General features: G+C 36.2%; 1 protein-coding gene across 6 annotated transcripts in view; it reads left to right on the top strand.

Annotated features, from left to right (window-relative positions):
- CD96 (CD96 molecule) overlaps positions 1 to 19,027 on the top strand; it is a 629,135-nt gene that overhangs the window by 596,568 nt on the left and 13,540 nt on the right. For all 6 annotated transcript variants that reach the window (XM_044072718.1, XM_044072716.1, XM_044072717.1 and 3 more), the window contains 2 exons: positions 765 to 869; positions 11,401 to 11,524. In XM_044072718.1, coding sequence (XP_043928653.1) covers positions 765 to 869; positions 11,401 to 11,524 — 229 coding nt within the window. The remainder of the gene's footprint in view (positions 1 to 764; positions 870 to 11,400; positions 11,525 to 19,027) is intronic.

Raw genomic sequence — 19,027 nt, 5'->3', positions numbered from 1 at the left:
CATACCTGTACACACTCTTAGAAAAAAAAGCAACTCCTGCAACATGGTTTGGTTGGGGCTGTCAACTAGACACCAGGGAGAAGTTTAATTTCTTGTATCTTAATGGCACTTTAACATTACATGGATGGGAGGATACACTAGATACCAGGGAGTACTTAGCATGATATGACATGTACAACTCTAATGTATGGCATTAATGAGTGACTACAAAATTCCTCTGCTTTCACAATGTGGCTGCCAACACTAAATAAAGGACAAAGTGCTAATCATGGTAGTTAATGTGATTCAAAGACATGCAAATCAGAACAAAGTAAGATCTTTCCTTATGGTGGTTAATATTTTTCTGAATTGGAATTCACCACATCACGAACACAGTACCTTTTTGCTGTGAGCTATAAGGCCTGCACTGGTGATCTTAAAGAATCCCCTAGCATATCTGCAAATGAATATTTTTTGATAGTACTTGGAAAATTATGTTTCATAGAACTTCTGCACCTAGAAATAATTATCTACATGATCTTATTTCACTGGGGGTTTGTGTTTATTATTTCTATACCAGTCTATAATTGGATTAAGAAGAATCAGAGAAGACTGAAAGACTATATCATGCATACAGCACTAGGTTTTCTATAACTAAGGCTTCTTTCACTTCCTGGGCCGATGTTATTTGACAGTGAGATACATTTTCAAAGTGCTTCAGTAATGCAAATTTGCTACCATCAATCCAATATCTGCTTAAACTTTGATTTTTTTTTTATTTCTAGGATATGAGTTATCATCAGTCACTTACCTGTTGTCAGCTATATCAAAGGACACATTTTTGATCACTAGGGATGATTCTTCTACAAGTATTAAACATAATATACAGGGTAAGGACAAATATGTACATTTCATTGTTTTATATAATGTAATTTATTCACAATCAGTATAATTAAATGGCAAGTTTCATTAATCATACTATGTTTTAGCCAACCCATGGAGTATTAAACTATGCAAAATGCCTTGACGTAGTCAAGTTTGACAATTGTGAATAAGATGTTACTTGTCTGTTCTGGAGACCTTTCCTGAGCAATAGTTCTAAAAATGTTAACAACAAAGTTAAGCTTAAATTGACATTTAAAAACAAAATAAATGTATATCAGGTTTGCAAAAAAAAAAAAAAAAAAAAAAAAAAGGCAGTTAAATATCACAAAAAGGAGTTAAATAGAATATTGATCTAAATCTATGCCCATCCCTAAGAAAACTGTATTCATAGAACAGGTCTGTTACAAGCAACAAAGTCCTAGGCATTTGAAGACAATTGTCTCACAGCCTGAGATTCAAGGGACTTGTAACTGGCAATCACTTACACTCAGACTTGACCACATTTGGGCAAAATGCAGCAGCCATATGGATAGACTGGGACTGCCATACTTCACCTGAACATGTAGTCAAACTTGAGCAAGGTTTGTGAGGCAGCTATGGAGAGGGAGTGTGAAAGGGTGGAGTGTGCCTTAACATTTCAAGCAGCAACTGGATGGAGGTGGAGGGTTAGGTTTAGGGAGTAGCAGTGGAATTTAGGGTCAGGCAATGATATGGAACTTTAGGCTTAGGGAGGGGAAGGGGAGTTTTGGATTAGGGAGCAGGAATGGAGTTTAACTTTAGCAAGTGATCAGGACTTTCGATTAAGAGAGAGGGGAGCTGAAGTTTAGGTTTAAGAAATGAGTGGGGTCTTTAGGGTTAAGGAGGCATAGCAGAGTTTTAGGTGAACAGGAACTTTAAGGTTATGGAGGGGGAGCATAGCTTTAGGTTTAGGGAGCAATAGTGAAATTTAGGCTTACAGAATGAGAGGGCAGTGTTGCAGGTAGGGTCAGGGAGTGAGGATTCATGGTAGGCTTACAGAATGGAAGGGAAGTGTTGTATTTAGGGTCAGGGAGTGAAGATTCTTTGTTAGGGTTAAAGAATGGGAGGGGAGTGGTCCGGCTAGGCTTATAAATGCCTTCGGTCAAATAGCCTAGTACCTACCTATGAACCTATGTTGTAATTAAGGTCACGGAGTGAGAATTCATGTTAGGATTAGGAAATGGGCAGGAAGTGTTGTAGTTAGGGTCAGGGAGTGAGGATTCATGTTAGGGTTATGGACTGGGAGGAGACTGTTGTAGTTAGGGTCAGGGAGTGAGGATTCATGTTAGGGTTAGGGAATGGGAGGATAGTGCTGTAGTTAGGGTCAGGGAGTGAGGTTCATGTTACAGTTAGGGAATGGGAGGAGAGTGTTGTAGTTTGGGTCAGGGAATGAGGATTCATGTTAGGGTAACGGAATGGGAAGGGAGTGTTGTAGTTAGGGTCAGGGGTGAGGATTCATGTTAGGGTTAGTGAATGGGAGGAGAGTGTTGTAGTTAGGGTCAGGGAGTGAGGATTCATGTTAGGGTCAAGAAATGGGAGGAGAGTGTTGTAGTTAAGGTCAGGGAGTGAGGGTTCATGTTAGGGTAAGGGAATGGGAGTAGAGTTTTGTAGTTAGGGTCTGGGGTGAGGGTTCATGTTAGGGTTGGGGAATGGGAGGGGAGTGTTGTAGTTAAGGTCAGGAAGTGAGGATTCATGTTAGGGTTTAGGAATGGGAGGAGAGTGTTGTAATTAGGGTCAGGTGTGAGGATTCATGTTAGGGTTAGGGAATGTGAGGGGAATGTTGTAGTCAGGGTCAGGGAGTGAGGGTTCATGTTAGGGTTAGGGAATGCAAGGAGAGTGTTGTAGTTAGGGTCAAGGGTGAGGATTCATGTTAGGGTTAGGGAATGGGTAGGAGTTTTTGGATTACAGTTAGTACTGTAGTAGGGCTATGCAGTTCAGTGTTGTCAGTTGGAAAGCTAGGTAGTCATATCATATCAGGCTAGTACAAGTTGAGGCCATTTAGAGCATGTGGCATCAAGCAGGTATACTGAGAGCCTGTGAGTACGTGTAATAGAACCTCATTGAACTCTTTGTTTAATTTATCTATAAATTATTTCACTTCTTAACTTCTTAGTAATATTATAACTAGTACACCCTGTTCATACTTAAAACTGGAGGAAAAAAATGAAAATTAAATACAAGAAACTGAAGGAAAATATATACATAGAAAAAGAAACATAAAATTAGCACAATATTACTATAATGTACATTTTCCACATAATAATGACCACCACCTGCCAGGATGATTTAGACTTGATTTCTTTTAATATTGTTTCAAGCAATAAGAAACTAGGACAAGATCTGAAAGAAAAATAAGTCGGGACAGTACAGATGAAGTGTAGTCTATCAAGATAAATAAAGAATGTGAGGGTTTGGGAAAAATATGAAAAAGAAAAAAATTACAACAATGATTATTTGGAACTGGATGTCAGCTTTCAGAATATAGCACTCCTCTCAAATAAATCCCTGATTGTGTATGTTTATGGACAGTATACCCTCCCTCATTACTGAGAAAAACACAAGAAGTAAGACAATAAGCTTAAGCACAAAAAAAAGTAACAGACGCGTGCGCGCACACACACACACACACACACACACACACACACCCATTATATATATAGAATATATAGTATAATATGGCACTGGACAATGATATGATGTACTGGCGCTCTCATTTAAAAGTACAAGTGTTTGAAATCCAGCCAGGATGATTTAGTGTACGATACTGATAATCTTTGTAAAGTGACTGCAGGGTGAACCTGTTATTTTGAAGCAACAACAAGAAACAGCAAAATAGTCTTAAAAAAGACTAAAAAGTCACAAAAACAACACGGATTCCACGCTGAAAAATTTAATGAAAAATTCAAACTGTCTTAGCGCCTCGGCCACCACAGCCTTCAATGTTTTTGTGAACCTGTTATTTTGCACTGAAACGTTTTCAGCTCTACAGTATTGTAGACAAAGCAGCAGTAAATACAACACCACTTATCCAGATGTTGTGCAGCAGTTTCTAGTAATTAATGGTCAGCTTATTCATAATAATCTAGTAAAATCAGAGATCACTATGTTTCAAGAAAGAATTACTAAGCTTTCCTGTAAAATAGGTGGACGTGATTTATCTTGCAATGCAATCCAGAAAAAAAGTTTCTGTTTAAGGAACTAGTTACAAAGTTTCTTTCACATATCATTCAGGTCTCCCACTGTATGGTGCTTGTCTCAGCTTTTCTAGAGCTCAGGCAACATTTGCCACCTGTCTTCCTTTTGCACTTTTTTCCATTGGGTCTTTTGTAATATGTTAATCATTTTCAGTTTTCTTCTTATGTCTTATCTGCTTAGTTTGACATATTCATAATATTTAGGCTAAAACCATTTAAATTCATTTCTACTTCTGCTACTGCACAAATTTAACTCTATTGTCTTTATTTATGTCAGATGTCCAAGCCCAGGTAAGTGAAAGTGACAGAATTTCTTCAAGACACCCAAATCTAATATACTTTACTTTTTATATCCTTTATTTTGTTAGACCTCCTACAGACATTGTAATGAGCACTAAAATTCAGGATATTGCCTTCAGTTATATCAACATCTTTATATTCATTGACTGAGTTTGTAATACTGACACTAAGTAGTAATGTGATTTCACTTTTATGTTTTGATCCAAATGACATTCTTTCTTTCCATTTCATCCATATTACGTGTTCACTTATTATATATGGCGCTATTCATTTTTATAGACAATAATTAAATAAATATGCCAAATGCTCAGACAGAATTTCAGTTAGCTCTTTAAAATCATGACTATTGTTAATCCCACCAGAGACTTGTGATTTCAGAATCATTGTACTACTCAGTCCTCCACCAGAGAATGAAGTAATCAGCACGGCTTTGTCAAAATACTTATCAGTATGAGACAATCACTTATTAAATATGCTCCATATTTCAGTTCCTTTTAGTTATTCACACAAGACAAATCTGGGACTGACTGAATCACTGTATTTAGTAACTAAACTAGATATAATATTTACTTGATATTTACTTAATTTGTATATTTACATATCTGCATGTTGGTTTGAGGCAGTTATGACTTTCTGTGTGATTCACATTTAACATCGGCATCTAATCAGCATCTTATCTGTTATGTTTACTACCATATTGGATTTTCATAACTGTTCTGGTGGAGCTTTACTCCCCAGACGTCCACTGAAAATGGGCTCAACTTGGACCAGTGGACCTTCCTGGTAAACAAATGCAAATAAATAATAATAATAATAAATAAATAATACAATCTTATCCATAAGACATGCATTTATTCATTTGTTTTTTCTCTCCTTGTGTCATTCTTTGTATTACCATTTTGTTTGAGATATGGCAAACACACAGTATTCAGCTACAAATCTGAAGTAAATAAGACAAACAGCCACTTACATAGGCAGGGTGAAACATCTGACTATCATCAGGTGGGTAGCAGTTTAATGTGACACCTGTTAGCCTGGAAATGCAGCTGACTAGCTTACCATAGCTCAGCGGAACAAGCATTCCTTCTGTACATACTCTCAAGAAAGAAATGTTCCTATTTTCTACTGCTAGCAAGAAAACATATATTTCCTTGAGCCATTGCATCATTCTGCGGTATATGTACTGTCAAACATTGGTGACAAGGGTTTATATTTGAAGCTTGTGCTTATGAGGGATGGTGAGCAATGGTCGTATTGCTTTACAAGGAATGAATTGGCACCTTTGTTGTGGGGGATAAATGGTCAGCAGACAAGGGGCAGAAAAAGGACATAGAAAAATATAAGAACTGATTACTGCCCCAATGGACTTGTTTGTACACAGCCTTCTCTGTTTTATTCAATGTATCTATTGTTTAGCATTTTCCCATTGCTCCCTTTTGAAATGTTGGCACTTGAAATGCTGAGTGCTGAAAAGCTGACAAAAAAAGACTGAAAACACAGGAAAAGAGTGAATCTCAAAGATCTCTTTTCTCCTTAAAACTTATTTTTGCAGGGAGGCAATCCTCTTGCCCCCCCCCCCATGTGGGGGGCAAGCCCCCACCTCCACTTCCCAAACTTTATATATACCAAGTCTGAGATCACCATACCTCTGAGAAAATGGAATATTCCAAGAAATGGCATACAAGTCCGATCTTTCAGCCATTCAGTCTCCGCATTTAGGGACTCAGTTCAGCAGGTCAGACATTTTAAATGGTTACTTTTTCCCATTTCTATTTGCATTCAGTTATTGAATTTTGCAGTCAACACTTAGCCATCTCTCCTCAGAAATTTGTTCTTATTGGAAATTATCTAGTTTCCTTTCACCAAGTTTGTACAATACAAAAATTTGTTCTGATCCATTGTTCATCTACCAATTCCTGCTATAACCTACAGTAAGGTCTTTGGTCAAGGGGAAAAGGCAGATAAATTGAATCTACCATCATTTCCCTTGATGTCTTTCATGAATGTCTTTACATGATTCAAGGTTCAATTTGGGGTCTTATTTCCATCAATATCTCCATGCTGGCTAATATATTCTGTAAGATACAAAATGCAAGCTATAGAGGTGACTTAAACACAATAACATTACTAGCAAATGAAGCTTCAAGTCACTTTCTTTAGGGTTTACTCATCTCAAGAACATAGCATACAACAAGAAATCGAAAATTGCATAGTATGTACACACACACATATATATATATATATATATATATATATATATATATATATATATATAGATATATATATATGGTTATATGTATTTTTATCTATCTATATCTATCTTTATCTCTCTCTCTATATATATATATATATATATATATCTGGTTTACCTTTATATCATCAATCTCAATATGGGCGACACGACTTCTGCGAATGCTGAATGCAAACGTCTCCAACGTCGAATTCCAAATATGCGAATGACAAAACCTCGCCCCTTTTTGAGCCATGATAGCAATGGTGTGGAGGTGTGGCGCGGCCGGAAATGTCAAATGTCAAATGTTTTTCGATGTTTAACATTTTTTGCAGTTTCAGTTCTCGTAAACTGCGTCGATTAAGTGGCCGTTCAACAAAGTGTGATCGACGATATAAAGGTAAACCTATATAGATATATATATATATATATATATATATATATATATACACACACACACACACATATGGTAGGATTTAGGGTAGCTGGTCAAACAACCAAGTACATTGATATCTATGTGGTTGACACCATTTGCTTGACTGAAACAGATAATCAACAGATATGTGAGATTGACAACCCTGGGTAGTGTAATATTCCCTTTCCTGGGGGATTGTGCAGTCTTAGAGTTAGTATATATAATTATCAAGAGGTGAGGGGGGCTTGCCCCCAAGCAAAAATGTAGATAGAGAGAACTAGATGTGTGTGTGTGTGTGTGTGTGTGTGTGTGTGTGTGTGTGTGTGTGTGTGTGTGTGTGTGTGTGTGTGTGTGTGTGTGTGTGTGTGTGTGTGTGTGTGTGTGTGTGTAAATCAATTTTTTGATTTGTTGTTCCTTTGTTTCATGTAGTATCATAATTATTAGATACTTGGTGGTTTCCTCAAAGCCCCATGCCAGGATCAAGAGGGTTGCACCTATAACAAGAAACATTATGTCCATTGGTAAAGCAGAATCATGGCATTGCTGTGTAGTACCCTATGAATGCTTTCTATGCCTTCTATTGTACATGGCCTTATTAACAAAGAATGAATGCAAACACTGCTGCCACAAGTAGAGAAATGCACCCTCAGTATTTCACCTGGGAGCTACAGAAGCATTGCAGGTACTTGCCATATCTCATTAGAAAAGACCATGTGCAATAAACCTGGGCCTTGCAAGACAGAAAGAGACATCATTCAGGACTGTGGTCCACTGATGGTATCCATAATATCCTATGGAAGAAAACAGGTACTGTCATATCACTACTGACTGTTCTTCTGCCCATTTCACTAAGATAAAATGGAGTTACTAGGGCTGTTCATGAGAACATTCTCTACAAATTCACAATGACATGTAAAATAGGCATTTTTGTCTCAATTAATGACTTTTTCAGTTATGCCGTGTACATATTTCTGAACCTTTTAGTGCAAGAAATGTGGACAATGCCAAAATTAATAGGGAGCAAAGGACTAAATCAGGAACAAGTTTTAAATATTGCTCTTAAAAACCTAGCTGCTAGAATAATATGTTTTACACCCTTTTTTAATTTATCCAAATCTTTTGGGTTTCTAATACCATGATGGCAATGGACCCCATTCCTAAGTTAAAATATGATTAAAGTTCCTGAAATTAATATTGTTTCAGTCTTTGATGGCAGCCAGAAGTGCTGTTATCAGCACCCCCAATGTGCCAGTAATGACTCCTGCAATTCGTATTGAGTTACATGTATTGGTAACATATCTAAATACTATTATAGATTACTTTTTTGTAAGACCCATTGCTCCTACTACTATTGAAGCTGTCTGGGTATCTTTCTTCCACATTGCTCTCATTTCTGCCTGAAAATCCTGATATTTTATGACTTTGTGTCTCTGTACACAATACACTGTAGTCACTGGGTGTGGCGATTTCATTGATCAATGTTACTTTTGTCTTCTTTTTATGGACCACTATATTGGGTTTTCTAGCATCTATCTTTTGAACTGTTGGTAATGGATGATTCCATGTCGTGTAAACTTCATCATTTTCTATGATGCTTAGTGGCTCATGTTTCCAGTGTTTTGCAGCTACTTCAATACCATAATGTTTGCATAATCCCTGGTGCAACAATCTTGCCACATTATTATACCTTTCAGTATACAGTCCTTCCACCATTAGTATGTCACAAGCAGCAACAAGGTGTGCGACTGTTTCCAATTTGGTTTTACAAAAACCTACATTTGTCTGTTTCTCCCACATGTTCAATGGACTTTGCAAACCAATGTGTATGTAGTCCACTGTCTTGTGCTGCCAATATTAACCTTTCATCTTTTGGTTTCAATTTGCCTCTCCTTAATCATTCCTGCATGTGTTCCTGATAGCCATGAGGTTCTTCCAGAAGTTTTCTATACTTGCAACTATATTTATGCATTTTCCACATTTCTTGCCTTCTCATCTGGTCCTTCACCTTATTATATTCTTTGTTTTATTTTTTGGTACATTCAGTTGCTGCCTGATTTTTATCTATTTCAGGTTTGATTTCCATTCCTGCATGACTCGAATATGCTTCTGCTAGATTAAGCAGAGAAGTTATTTTAGATTTATTCTCCTTGTGTTTTAAAACTTTCACTATGTTTGGGTCTTATGAGGTCAGCAGATATGTGTTGAGCCCCACAATTGCAGATCTATACATGTAATCAATTTCTTCAGAACAAGGAATATATAATCTTGGTATGCACTGATTTTTATAAATCATTTGGTGAGCATGAAGCATCCTTTTTGTTTTCCTATCTAATCTAGCTAACACTTTTTGGGGTCAGTCAATCACCCCAAAACTGTAGGTTAGGAAAGGAAGAGCAAATTGGTTTATAGCTTGGATTTTCTTCCTAGATGTCAATGCTGTTTTCAGGATTAATTGAAGTCTTCTAAAGTAGTCCTTACTAAGCTTTATTCACATTTGTTCATGTTTTATTGTTGATCCTTCATCAATTCCCAAATATGTATACACTCCCTCTTGCTCAAGTTCTGTTATATACATTTTTTGACAAACTGATGTTTTCCTGCTTTAAAGGTTGCTTTTGCACATTTATCAAGACCAAATGAAATTCTTATATCATCTGAAAAAGTTTTGACATTCTGCAGTTGTACTTTCACTTCCTCATCTAATGAGCTATACAGTTTTAAATCGACACCGGCATTGCATCGGCATACATTGTCCGAAGGATATGAAGACTGAAACTTAAATCTCTGTCATTAGTTAATGACTTCAGTCCACAATGATTTGCCAGAAAACCATATATTTTATGAGGAGCAGGCCAAAAATAAGAAGCAAAAATCTGGACATTTTGCGAACACCTGGGCAGTTGAGAGGTATCAAATTCTGCAGACACAATGCTGTGTGACAAAATCATCCTGCAGAGCAAAGGTTAAGCTTTCCAGCTGACTGTCAAATACCCTTTGTATTATTTTTCATTAATTCCTATAAAAAGTGAACATCTAGAGGCAAGAAAATAAAATCTAAACTAAAATTCCATACACGTCATTCATTATTTTCAGGATCTGAGACTCACAGTTGTAGGTCTTTTATTTTCAATATGGAGACATTATTCAATCTCCGTCACAGCTACTGACAAATGCTGAGGACCACTGCATATTACGTGTGCATGTTTTGTAGACCATTGTTTAAATAATTATTACTTGTCACCTAATAACATTACTATCAAAATGAAATGAAATTACTGTATCTACAGTTTTAGCTTGTATTTTGTTTATTTGTACAACACTTAATTCAGTTCAGTTAAAATGTTCAAAATTTCTGTTCACAAAGTGGGAAACAGCCCATACCTTTGCATCCAATGACTCAGGAGCATGTGGGGGCATCAATTTTTAGCTCACTCACTTTGGGGGGAGAGGAAGCTGTTCATTCTCAATGGATGACTGGACTTGCTTTAAATTGGTTTGCAATATAATGTCGATTAGCCTGCATGTGGAAACACGCATATGAACCCTGAGAGCAAGTACAAGTGTAATCATAACTACAACAAGGGAAGAGAGTTAGGACCATAACTAAAAATGCCTCCACAGTGAATGACTATACGCTCTTGGTTCCCAACTTTCACTTCTTAGGGGTACAAATGGGCCCAACAGGGGGTTTATTCTTTAGCACAGAGTCTCTCAATGTCAGCAGGAACATAATCATCACTATAGCTTTAAAATTCTTAGCACATCACATCCCTAAAGAAGAAATGCACAATTGGTTATAAAACATACCCCATTCACCTCCTCCAGTGTTGGGGCAAACTCCCATACCTATGTTCCATATATGTACAGGTTCGCTGATCAGGGAAAAGGGAAGCATTTTAAAAAAATATAATACTCCCCTCTTCTCTGAGTCAGACACAGCAGTAAATGCACAAGTAAACCATCCACAACATTACTTATGCCAGCAATGAAAAGCAAACAGTATTCCTGATATGACTGCCTGTGTGTCAGTCTTATTGTGCAGATGGTACGTTACCCATCCAGCAGGCTGTCACTCCTATGGGGAAAGAAAGCTTCATGCTTCACTGTGATGGCTGACCTGGAAGTTTGCTGGTTAATGTGTATGGGGTGGGGGTAGGGGCCATTTTCTTCAAAGATAAGTTCACAGAACTCTGTGACATTGCTCCTGAGTTGGCATTACAGGTCATGAAACTGACAATATACAGAAGTGTTACCACTATTTCAGTCTTCATTAACTTGCATTAGACATTAACATATGATTAATGAAATCTGAGATGCTCCTTGTTGCAGTATCTAGCTGCTTTGGATCTTTCTGACTTTGGATTTACTGTGTTGTACAGCTGCAGATGCGATAACAGGTCAAGATGGAACAGCCTGGCCAACTATTGTGACAGTCCTACTTTTAGTCTGTGTTATCTTGATTGGCTTTGCAATCAGACGATGGCTAGAATACAAACGTGAAATGTAAGTATCACTTGTCAATTCTGTTCTTGACAGAATGTGATTTTGGGGTAAGTATTTCAAGCATTCCTCTAGTATGAATAAAAATGCTAATACATTGTGGAGTAAGCTATAGATGCAAAGATTATATATAATTACTTAAACCAACTCTTTTCTTTTAATAATTGGCTTTATCATGATACTTTAAGACAATATTTCAGTCTTCATTTGCGGAGCCTTTTGTCAGCTGAATAGAATCTATAAGGTGCTCAGGCACTGACAACAAAGGCTGACAATTGGCATACTTGCAAAATAAGTGAAATGAACTCTCTCAAGTGGTCTAACTGTTCTCATGGGACTGCACGAGAAAGGTGGAACACTACAGAGTAAGTAAGCAATAAAGATAAGTACGTTTCTTAAGTGTATATGGTTTTCAGAGGCACATTCCTTCCTTCATTCATTCTCTAATCACCCACTTTATCTAATGCAGGGTTATGAGGAGCTGTAGACTACCCTGGCATACAATGGTTGCTTTCAGAGGATCTAACCCCAGAGTGGGCATCATGATCCCATCACAGGATGCACACAAATACTTCCATATATAGCATACTCCTAGAAGCAACTTGGAGTATCTCCAGTTTACCTACAGCATATTTTTGAGATCTGGAGGGAAAATGCCATACCTAGTAAAAGCTCACATATACACGGGGAGAATGTAGAGACTCTACACATAAAGTGGAGTCCACTTAAGAACAGTACGTCCAAATCAAGCTTAGGAGGTGGCATTGCTAACCATCACATCCCCGTGTCATGCATTTTAAGAGATTAACAGGCAAAATCATAATTTCTCTTAGTGGGCTTGCTAATTATTTTTTATGCAATGTGCTGAAATAGAATCCAGTAGATGTTGTTTTCTCATTGAAAACTGTGTCAAACATGATTTTACAATATTGCTAATAGTAGGGTAACTGCATTATTTATTCAGAATGGAGTGACCTCAAAAGGTGGATATAACTGCGTGTGGAATGTAGGAATCTCTATTTAATGTATGACATGGAAGTTTACTCCAGGATAAGAAATAACACATTGAAAATGCATGGTTTTCCTGGTCTGCCTTTTCAATTGTTTTCCTTTGAGAAAACTACAGTTGGTGAATTGTATGCCAACAAACTAAACTGGATTCATAAGATATGTATTTAACAGTACACTTCTACTGTGATAGTCAACAATTGTTTGACTTACTTCTGCCAATACAACTGTTTAATTTAGCTATGGCATATTATTTTACAATTTATTGCATACCGCCAAATATATATTCAAACCAGTCTATAGTAAGACTATTTTTTCTGGTGGTTCAGACCCTGGCGAGTATACAGTACATATGCTGCTTCTCATAGGTTCATAGGTTCATAGGTTCATAGGTGTTTACTAGGTTAACGACCACAAGGACCTTTTTAAGCCTAGCCATGCATCCCAAATCTCTGAGAAGTTCTGATACCCTTGATAAGTGTAAGCATGAGTCTGGGAGATGAACCATTTACAGGTTACCTGTTTGCATTAGAGACATAGGTGCCAAACTAGGGATGAATTTCCGGTTTCCCATCCAATCATCTAAGTTGCACTTGAATTGGGTTAGGGAGGAACTCTGCTTCACATGGATGGGGACTCTGTTAAAAAGATGGGGTAGTCTCTGGGATACATACCTTTCTCTCCAGCAGATCCTATTTATATTACAGGCAAGGTTTAAATCTTTAGAATGGGTAATTCTGGTACTGTTTGTTTTGTGAATATGCAGGAAGTCCATCTGAGTGAGGTCTGACAATGCTCTGCATGCCAGGCATAGATCTCCCCTCAAAAGCCTGTAGGAGACAGAATACAGGGATAGGGCCTTGAGATGGTCAGCATAGGACATATTACTTACTCCTTGTATTCTTTTAGTGAGGAACCTCTGTGGTTGTTCCAGTTGTTGGATATGCCTGGTTAGGTACATACCAAAGGGGGCATTGTACTCAGTGACAAGTCTGATGAATGCCGAATATAGTGGAACAATGACTTCCTTGGACTTAGATGCCATACCTTCATTTATAAGTTGTGCAAAATAGAATGATTTCCTCACCACAGTAGACACGTGATGATCAAAGGCTAGATTACTATCTATGTGTGTCCCTAAGTCCCTGACTACTGGGTCAACTCTAAGGGGTGTGTTGTAAATATGATAGTTACCAAGGATGGATGACTTCCCAAAGGATACTATTATGCATTTCTTGGCATTTATCTTTAGTCCATGACTCTGACACCAGTTATTTGTCTGTGTCAGCCCCCCTTGGAAAGCATTTGTGCCAGTATGAGATTCAATGACAGCTCCTAATTTGCAATCATCTGCAAATTTAGTCAGTTAGAGACAACTCTTTGTGAAGAATTGCATTGAGTGTCAGCAGGAAGTGTCCCATTTTCTCTTGGTCTGCTCAGTGACCTTTTCTGCAGTATTGTAGTGTCACAGACTCTGGTCTGAGTGCATCTTATCACTTTCTAAGCTTTAGAAATGAATGTGTGAACATTGCCTTATTTGTATTTGTATATAAGAGCTAACACAAGCGATATATAATTACATCTGACATGCAATAAGGTGCTTTTTTCTATCAATACCAAGGTAATGCCCAGTTTTTTTACCTCAAGTTTTGCCATACATTAAATAGTAAATAATGATGTAGAATATACATTAGCAGAATTTTGCCTTTTTCTGAAGCCAAAATAAGAGAACTGCTTCAATAAAAGGCTTGCTCAATTTTCAGTATCCAAATAGGTAAAATGGGATTATACTCTGAGAACTATATCAGGGTATCACTGCTGTTTTACAAAACACTAATTACATTTCCTCATGTTTTTAAATTTTTTTGCAGTCAGATAAAGGTGGCTCAAAATTTCCACTGACTGAAAACTTCACTAGACTAAATATGTGTAGCCTATGCCATTCACCATAGGCACTGTAATGATTTGAACACCTTATGCTGTATTGTCATCCTGCACTTTAAACAAAACAAGTGTTTTTCATTCTTCTTCAGTTTAATTGTAATGTGTTGTTCATTCTCAATATGCTATAAATACCATCTTTTTGACTGGAGTTTCTATGTTGTTAGATCCTTTTATTACAAAGAGTCCAGGTAAAATACATATTTAGCTATACTTCATCCACACATGCTGATGAATTTTCCCCAATAACTTCCTACTGTTCCAGTAAAAAAAGTTTAAAATACCTCATGTTAATGTCAGTAGCAATAGATTTAGTACAGTTACTGATCTCTATTTATTAGATCTTGATAATTTTGTCTAAACTACCATTTTTAACCGTGAATCCGCATATGAAGTTTGCACATTACTGATAACAAATTATCTGTTACTCAGGATAACTATATCCCACCACTAACAATGAGGAGCAAATTATGTAAAGAAGGCTGAATGACTACTAAAATTTTAGTTGCCTTAACTCTAAAATTAAGCACCACCCATTGGAAATTGACTAACATATCTATGTAGAGGCATAATGTACTTTTCTAGGGGACTACAACAAAAAGCTATTAGAAACAAATAACATTATTTTAGACATATAAAAACAAAACTCCTTGGTAATCAGTGACCCTGCTGGAGGGAAATTAATTCATGAAGCTGAAGAACCCACTGTCTAGTTTTCAGATTCCAAAAAATGCTAATAATAATAAAAATAATACATTTTTAGTTGCAAAAAAACTGTATTGGTCATATTTGGGAGCATCTGTGTTATACAATTAATTTATTTTTCTGTTGTATTCCTCATGATAAAGTTAAGTGATTTTGCAAAAAAATAAATTATAATTTTTACTTTTAAGTTTCACTGTTTACTCAGTTGTTCAGTATAGTCACACCCACACAATGATGTAATGGTAGGTACTGACCAAAGAGTTACATGAGTTACATAAAACTGCAAGGCAACATGGGTCATAAAAATAAAGTACCTCTTTACTGGAGCTGCATCTTATTTAAACTGTGATTTCACAATCGTGTTATCTTATGTTAATTTTCAATGAGGGGTGTTCTATCTGTAAGAAGTAATTCATAACTTAGCTTTTTAAGAAGAAAGAAACTGCTTCTTTTATATATAACATGGAGGTATATTAATTTATACTTTCACTTAGGTAATGAGGCATTGTGGGTTTGGTCTTTCATGATGTCATGGCAGTTATTTTCAGCTGTGAGAAAAATGTTGAGAGGGCCATCCTTATCAACAAAATAAATTGCAAAACACTACACTTTTTGCTTTAAAACTGTATAATTTTGCATTGTATTGGGTAAGGAGGTTCTATTCAGCCCCAAATGTTTGTTATGTAACACTTTATTTAGGACATGACCAATGCAATTTAATCTTCATTCATTTTATTTACATTTATCAAATGTATTTAAATTCCCATCTCCCTTTTTTCCTTCTGAGTCTTCATATGTGAAGCTTTTTCATTTCTTTCACTCTATGAAGTTCTCAAAGGCTCACAAGCGGAAATTTCTATATAAAGTATCAAATTATCCATATAAAAATGTAAAAGTACATATAAACTTGTTTATATGGTTTCTAAAAATATGCAAAATTGTTTTCACATATATAAGTGAGTAATACATTTTATTAATGACTCTCTCTGCCAAAGGGATTGTGTTCAGCTTTAGAAAGTTATCGTTCTTCCATTGTCATAATATGCTAATTGGCCACCAGCAAAGGTTCAAGTCAGTTTCATTATTTACACATTTAACTAAAATCCTTGAAAAAGTATCAGCGAACACGTGACTGACCCTGCTGGCACACTGGTCATTTAACTCATTGCCAGTGTGCCTTTACTACTGTCATGAATCCAGTGTCAACCATTTGGATGTTATCAGACACCATTTTGGAGATCATAGATTTTAGTTTTCTGTCAGATGTTCTTTTTGCTGTCCTTGCTAAAACTTTTGACATGGCAAATCATGACTATCTTCATATTTCTATAACAAAAGACAGCTTTCCTGAGGTTCAGACTCACTGTATAGATTACCTTCACATTAGGCTAGTAATTGCTTCTTTATTTATTTTTTTTGTCTCTGTTGTTGGCTGCAACTAATGGTGATCAGCACAGCCATAGAACATTACTCTTCCTAATTGCATTAATTCTTTCCCTCTCAGTCTCCATCAGTTGTATGATGTTTTTATATTCCAGTGATGAATAAGTCAAATACCTCATTTGATCAAGTTAAAAGTAATCTTGAGGCTGGCACATACATATTGCTTGCCTCACTTGCTTAGAGACAATGCCAACTCACTGGTATGAAGGCAAAAACAATGATGTTTGTTATACCTGCCCTGGCCATAAGATGTACAGATTTGCATAGTATTCAGGCAAGCAGCAGATGCTAATTTTCAAGCATTATTGTTTATCACAGGGAAAACTGATAAGTAATTGCTTTGCTAAACCCAATTACAGAACAGGCATTGCCATCCTACTTAGTCTAAGCTGAATTAAAATGCCTGGTGTATGCAGTCCTAATGCATTTAATTATTTGATTGTTTGTTTATTAATTTAAATTAGTTATTAACAAGAGCTGGGCCCTGATCCAACTGACAATTTTCAGGCCTACCCTGAGTTTATATCAAAAACCTATATATATATATATATATATATATATATATATATATATATATATATATAGTTCCCCTTCACAAGATTGAATGGATGGAAGCTCGAAATTCATAATCTTGAGACCAGAATCTCGAACTTCCATTCACTCGAAATTGTGAATGGGAGCCTTAGGTTTAAAAAAATAAACTGTTAACTTACCTTATTGCAAGGGGCAGGTCCCCTGTACCCTAGCAGTTTAAATGTGAATGTTCCGTGACCACACTATCGCGGAGGAATGGAAAATCTTCCGTTTTGCACTTACGCGTATAGCGCAGAATGGGAGATTTCTCTTTCCTTCACTATAGTGCGATCTTGGAGTAGGTATATTTAAGTAGGGGGGTGTGGGGGTGCAGGGAGGTGAAGCCCCCATGCAAAAACATTTGAAAGGTGTTAATTTTTTATTTTTTTTGTCCCTTTCATATGTTCAAGTTTCTCTAAATTCGAGATTCTGGTTTCGAGTTTATGACTTTCGAGTTTAGAGAAATTTGATCGTATGAAGGGGAACCATATATCTATATATATATATATATATACATATATATATATATATATATACATATATGGATACAACCCAATTCGAAGTATGGAAGAAGCAAAAAACAACTGTAGGTATTCACATAAATAATCCAAGTCAATTTGAAACACACATAAAAACTTTTATTGATGAACGTTAGCACTTTCACGGACAAGTGCTCCGCTTCCTCAGACGTACTTCAACTAAACTCTTGCCTCCTTTTTTATAGTATGCTTATTAATCAATCAATTAATCAAATATTTAAATACATTGAATAAACCTGATAACAATAAAATATGTTGTTAAACTTTCAAATACAAATATATATATAAATACAATAACTTCCTAAATAAGAACATGTGACTAATCTGAGTTATTATAAAAACTTATTCAACAAAAGTAGAATATTTATGTGCTGCCTTGTGATAAAAGTGCTTATGTTAAAAACCATGAATATAACTACACAGTTCACAAACGCTCTAATAGTCATGAAAAATGCAATCAAAAACTAAAAACCTATAAATAATGAAGATGAAACCATATCAACAACAAATATACAATTATTAATGTAACTTAGTCATGAAAATTATATATAATGAATCAATAATAACCTATTGGCAAATCATTTATCTTAGGGTTCTAACTTTAAGCAAGGGCTTGAGGGGAACACTGTCATTAAGTCCTCTGCCTCTGTGTGCAGCAAGCCTGAGTATCCACTTAACCTCAGCTTGCTCCGTCAAATTTACAATATCACCTAGCCTGATGTTATTTATCTGTATATGCAATACTTGAAATACAAATACATGATCGCTGCCCTTATGAAGTGTGTGCTTGGCTAATGCACTATATTCTTGTCCTCAAAATAAACAATATGCATGGTCCCGTATGCGTTCCCTAAGAGTTCTGTTAGTTTTTCTGACATAAAAATTAAAACAAACCAGGCAATGGGCTACATGTACCACGTTCTTCATATTGCAGTTACTATCATTACGTATTTCCCATAGTTGGCCAGTGTCAGGATGTTTAAAGAAACGTGACTCATCTATGGCACTGCATTGGGTACAACTGCCACATTTCTTTGTTCCCAAATAAAAGTTATTATGCCCCATTTGTCTAGGCTTACTCAAATCACGATAGCATAATTGCTGCTAGAGATTCTTCATATTTCTATATGTATATGTTGGGTGACTACCTACCAACTCCTTAGTCCTATCATCTACCAAAAGCATATTCCAGTTAGAAGAAATTGCTTCTTTGATCTTATTAATATTGTTGCAGAAGGGTAGTATCACCAATAATTTAGTGAATAGATTACCTCTATCAGCGGTTTCTCTATCCCTA

This window comes from Protopterus annectens, chromosome 5.part0, assembly GCF_019279795.1.
Source record: "Protopterus annectens isolate FY-2018-M chromosome 5.part0, PAN1.0, whole genome shotgun sequence".
Classification (NCBI taxonomy): Eukaryota; Metazoa; Chordata; order Ceratodontiformes; family Protopteridae; genus Protopterus; species Protopterus annectens.
The sequence above is the reverse complement of the archived record's forward strand: the minus strand, read 5'-3'. Positions and strand labels throughout refer to the sequence as shown.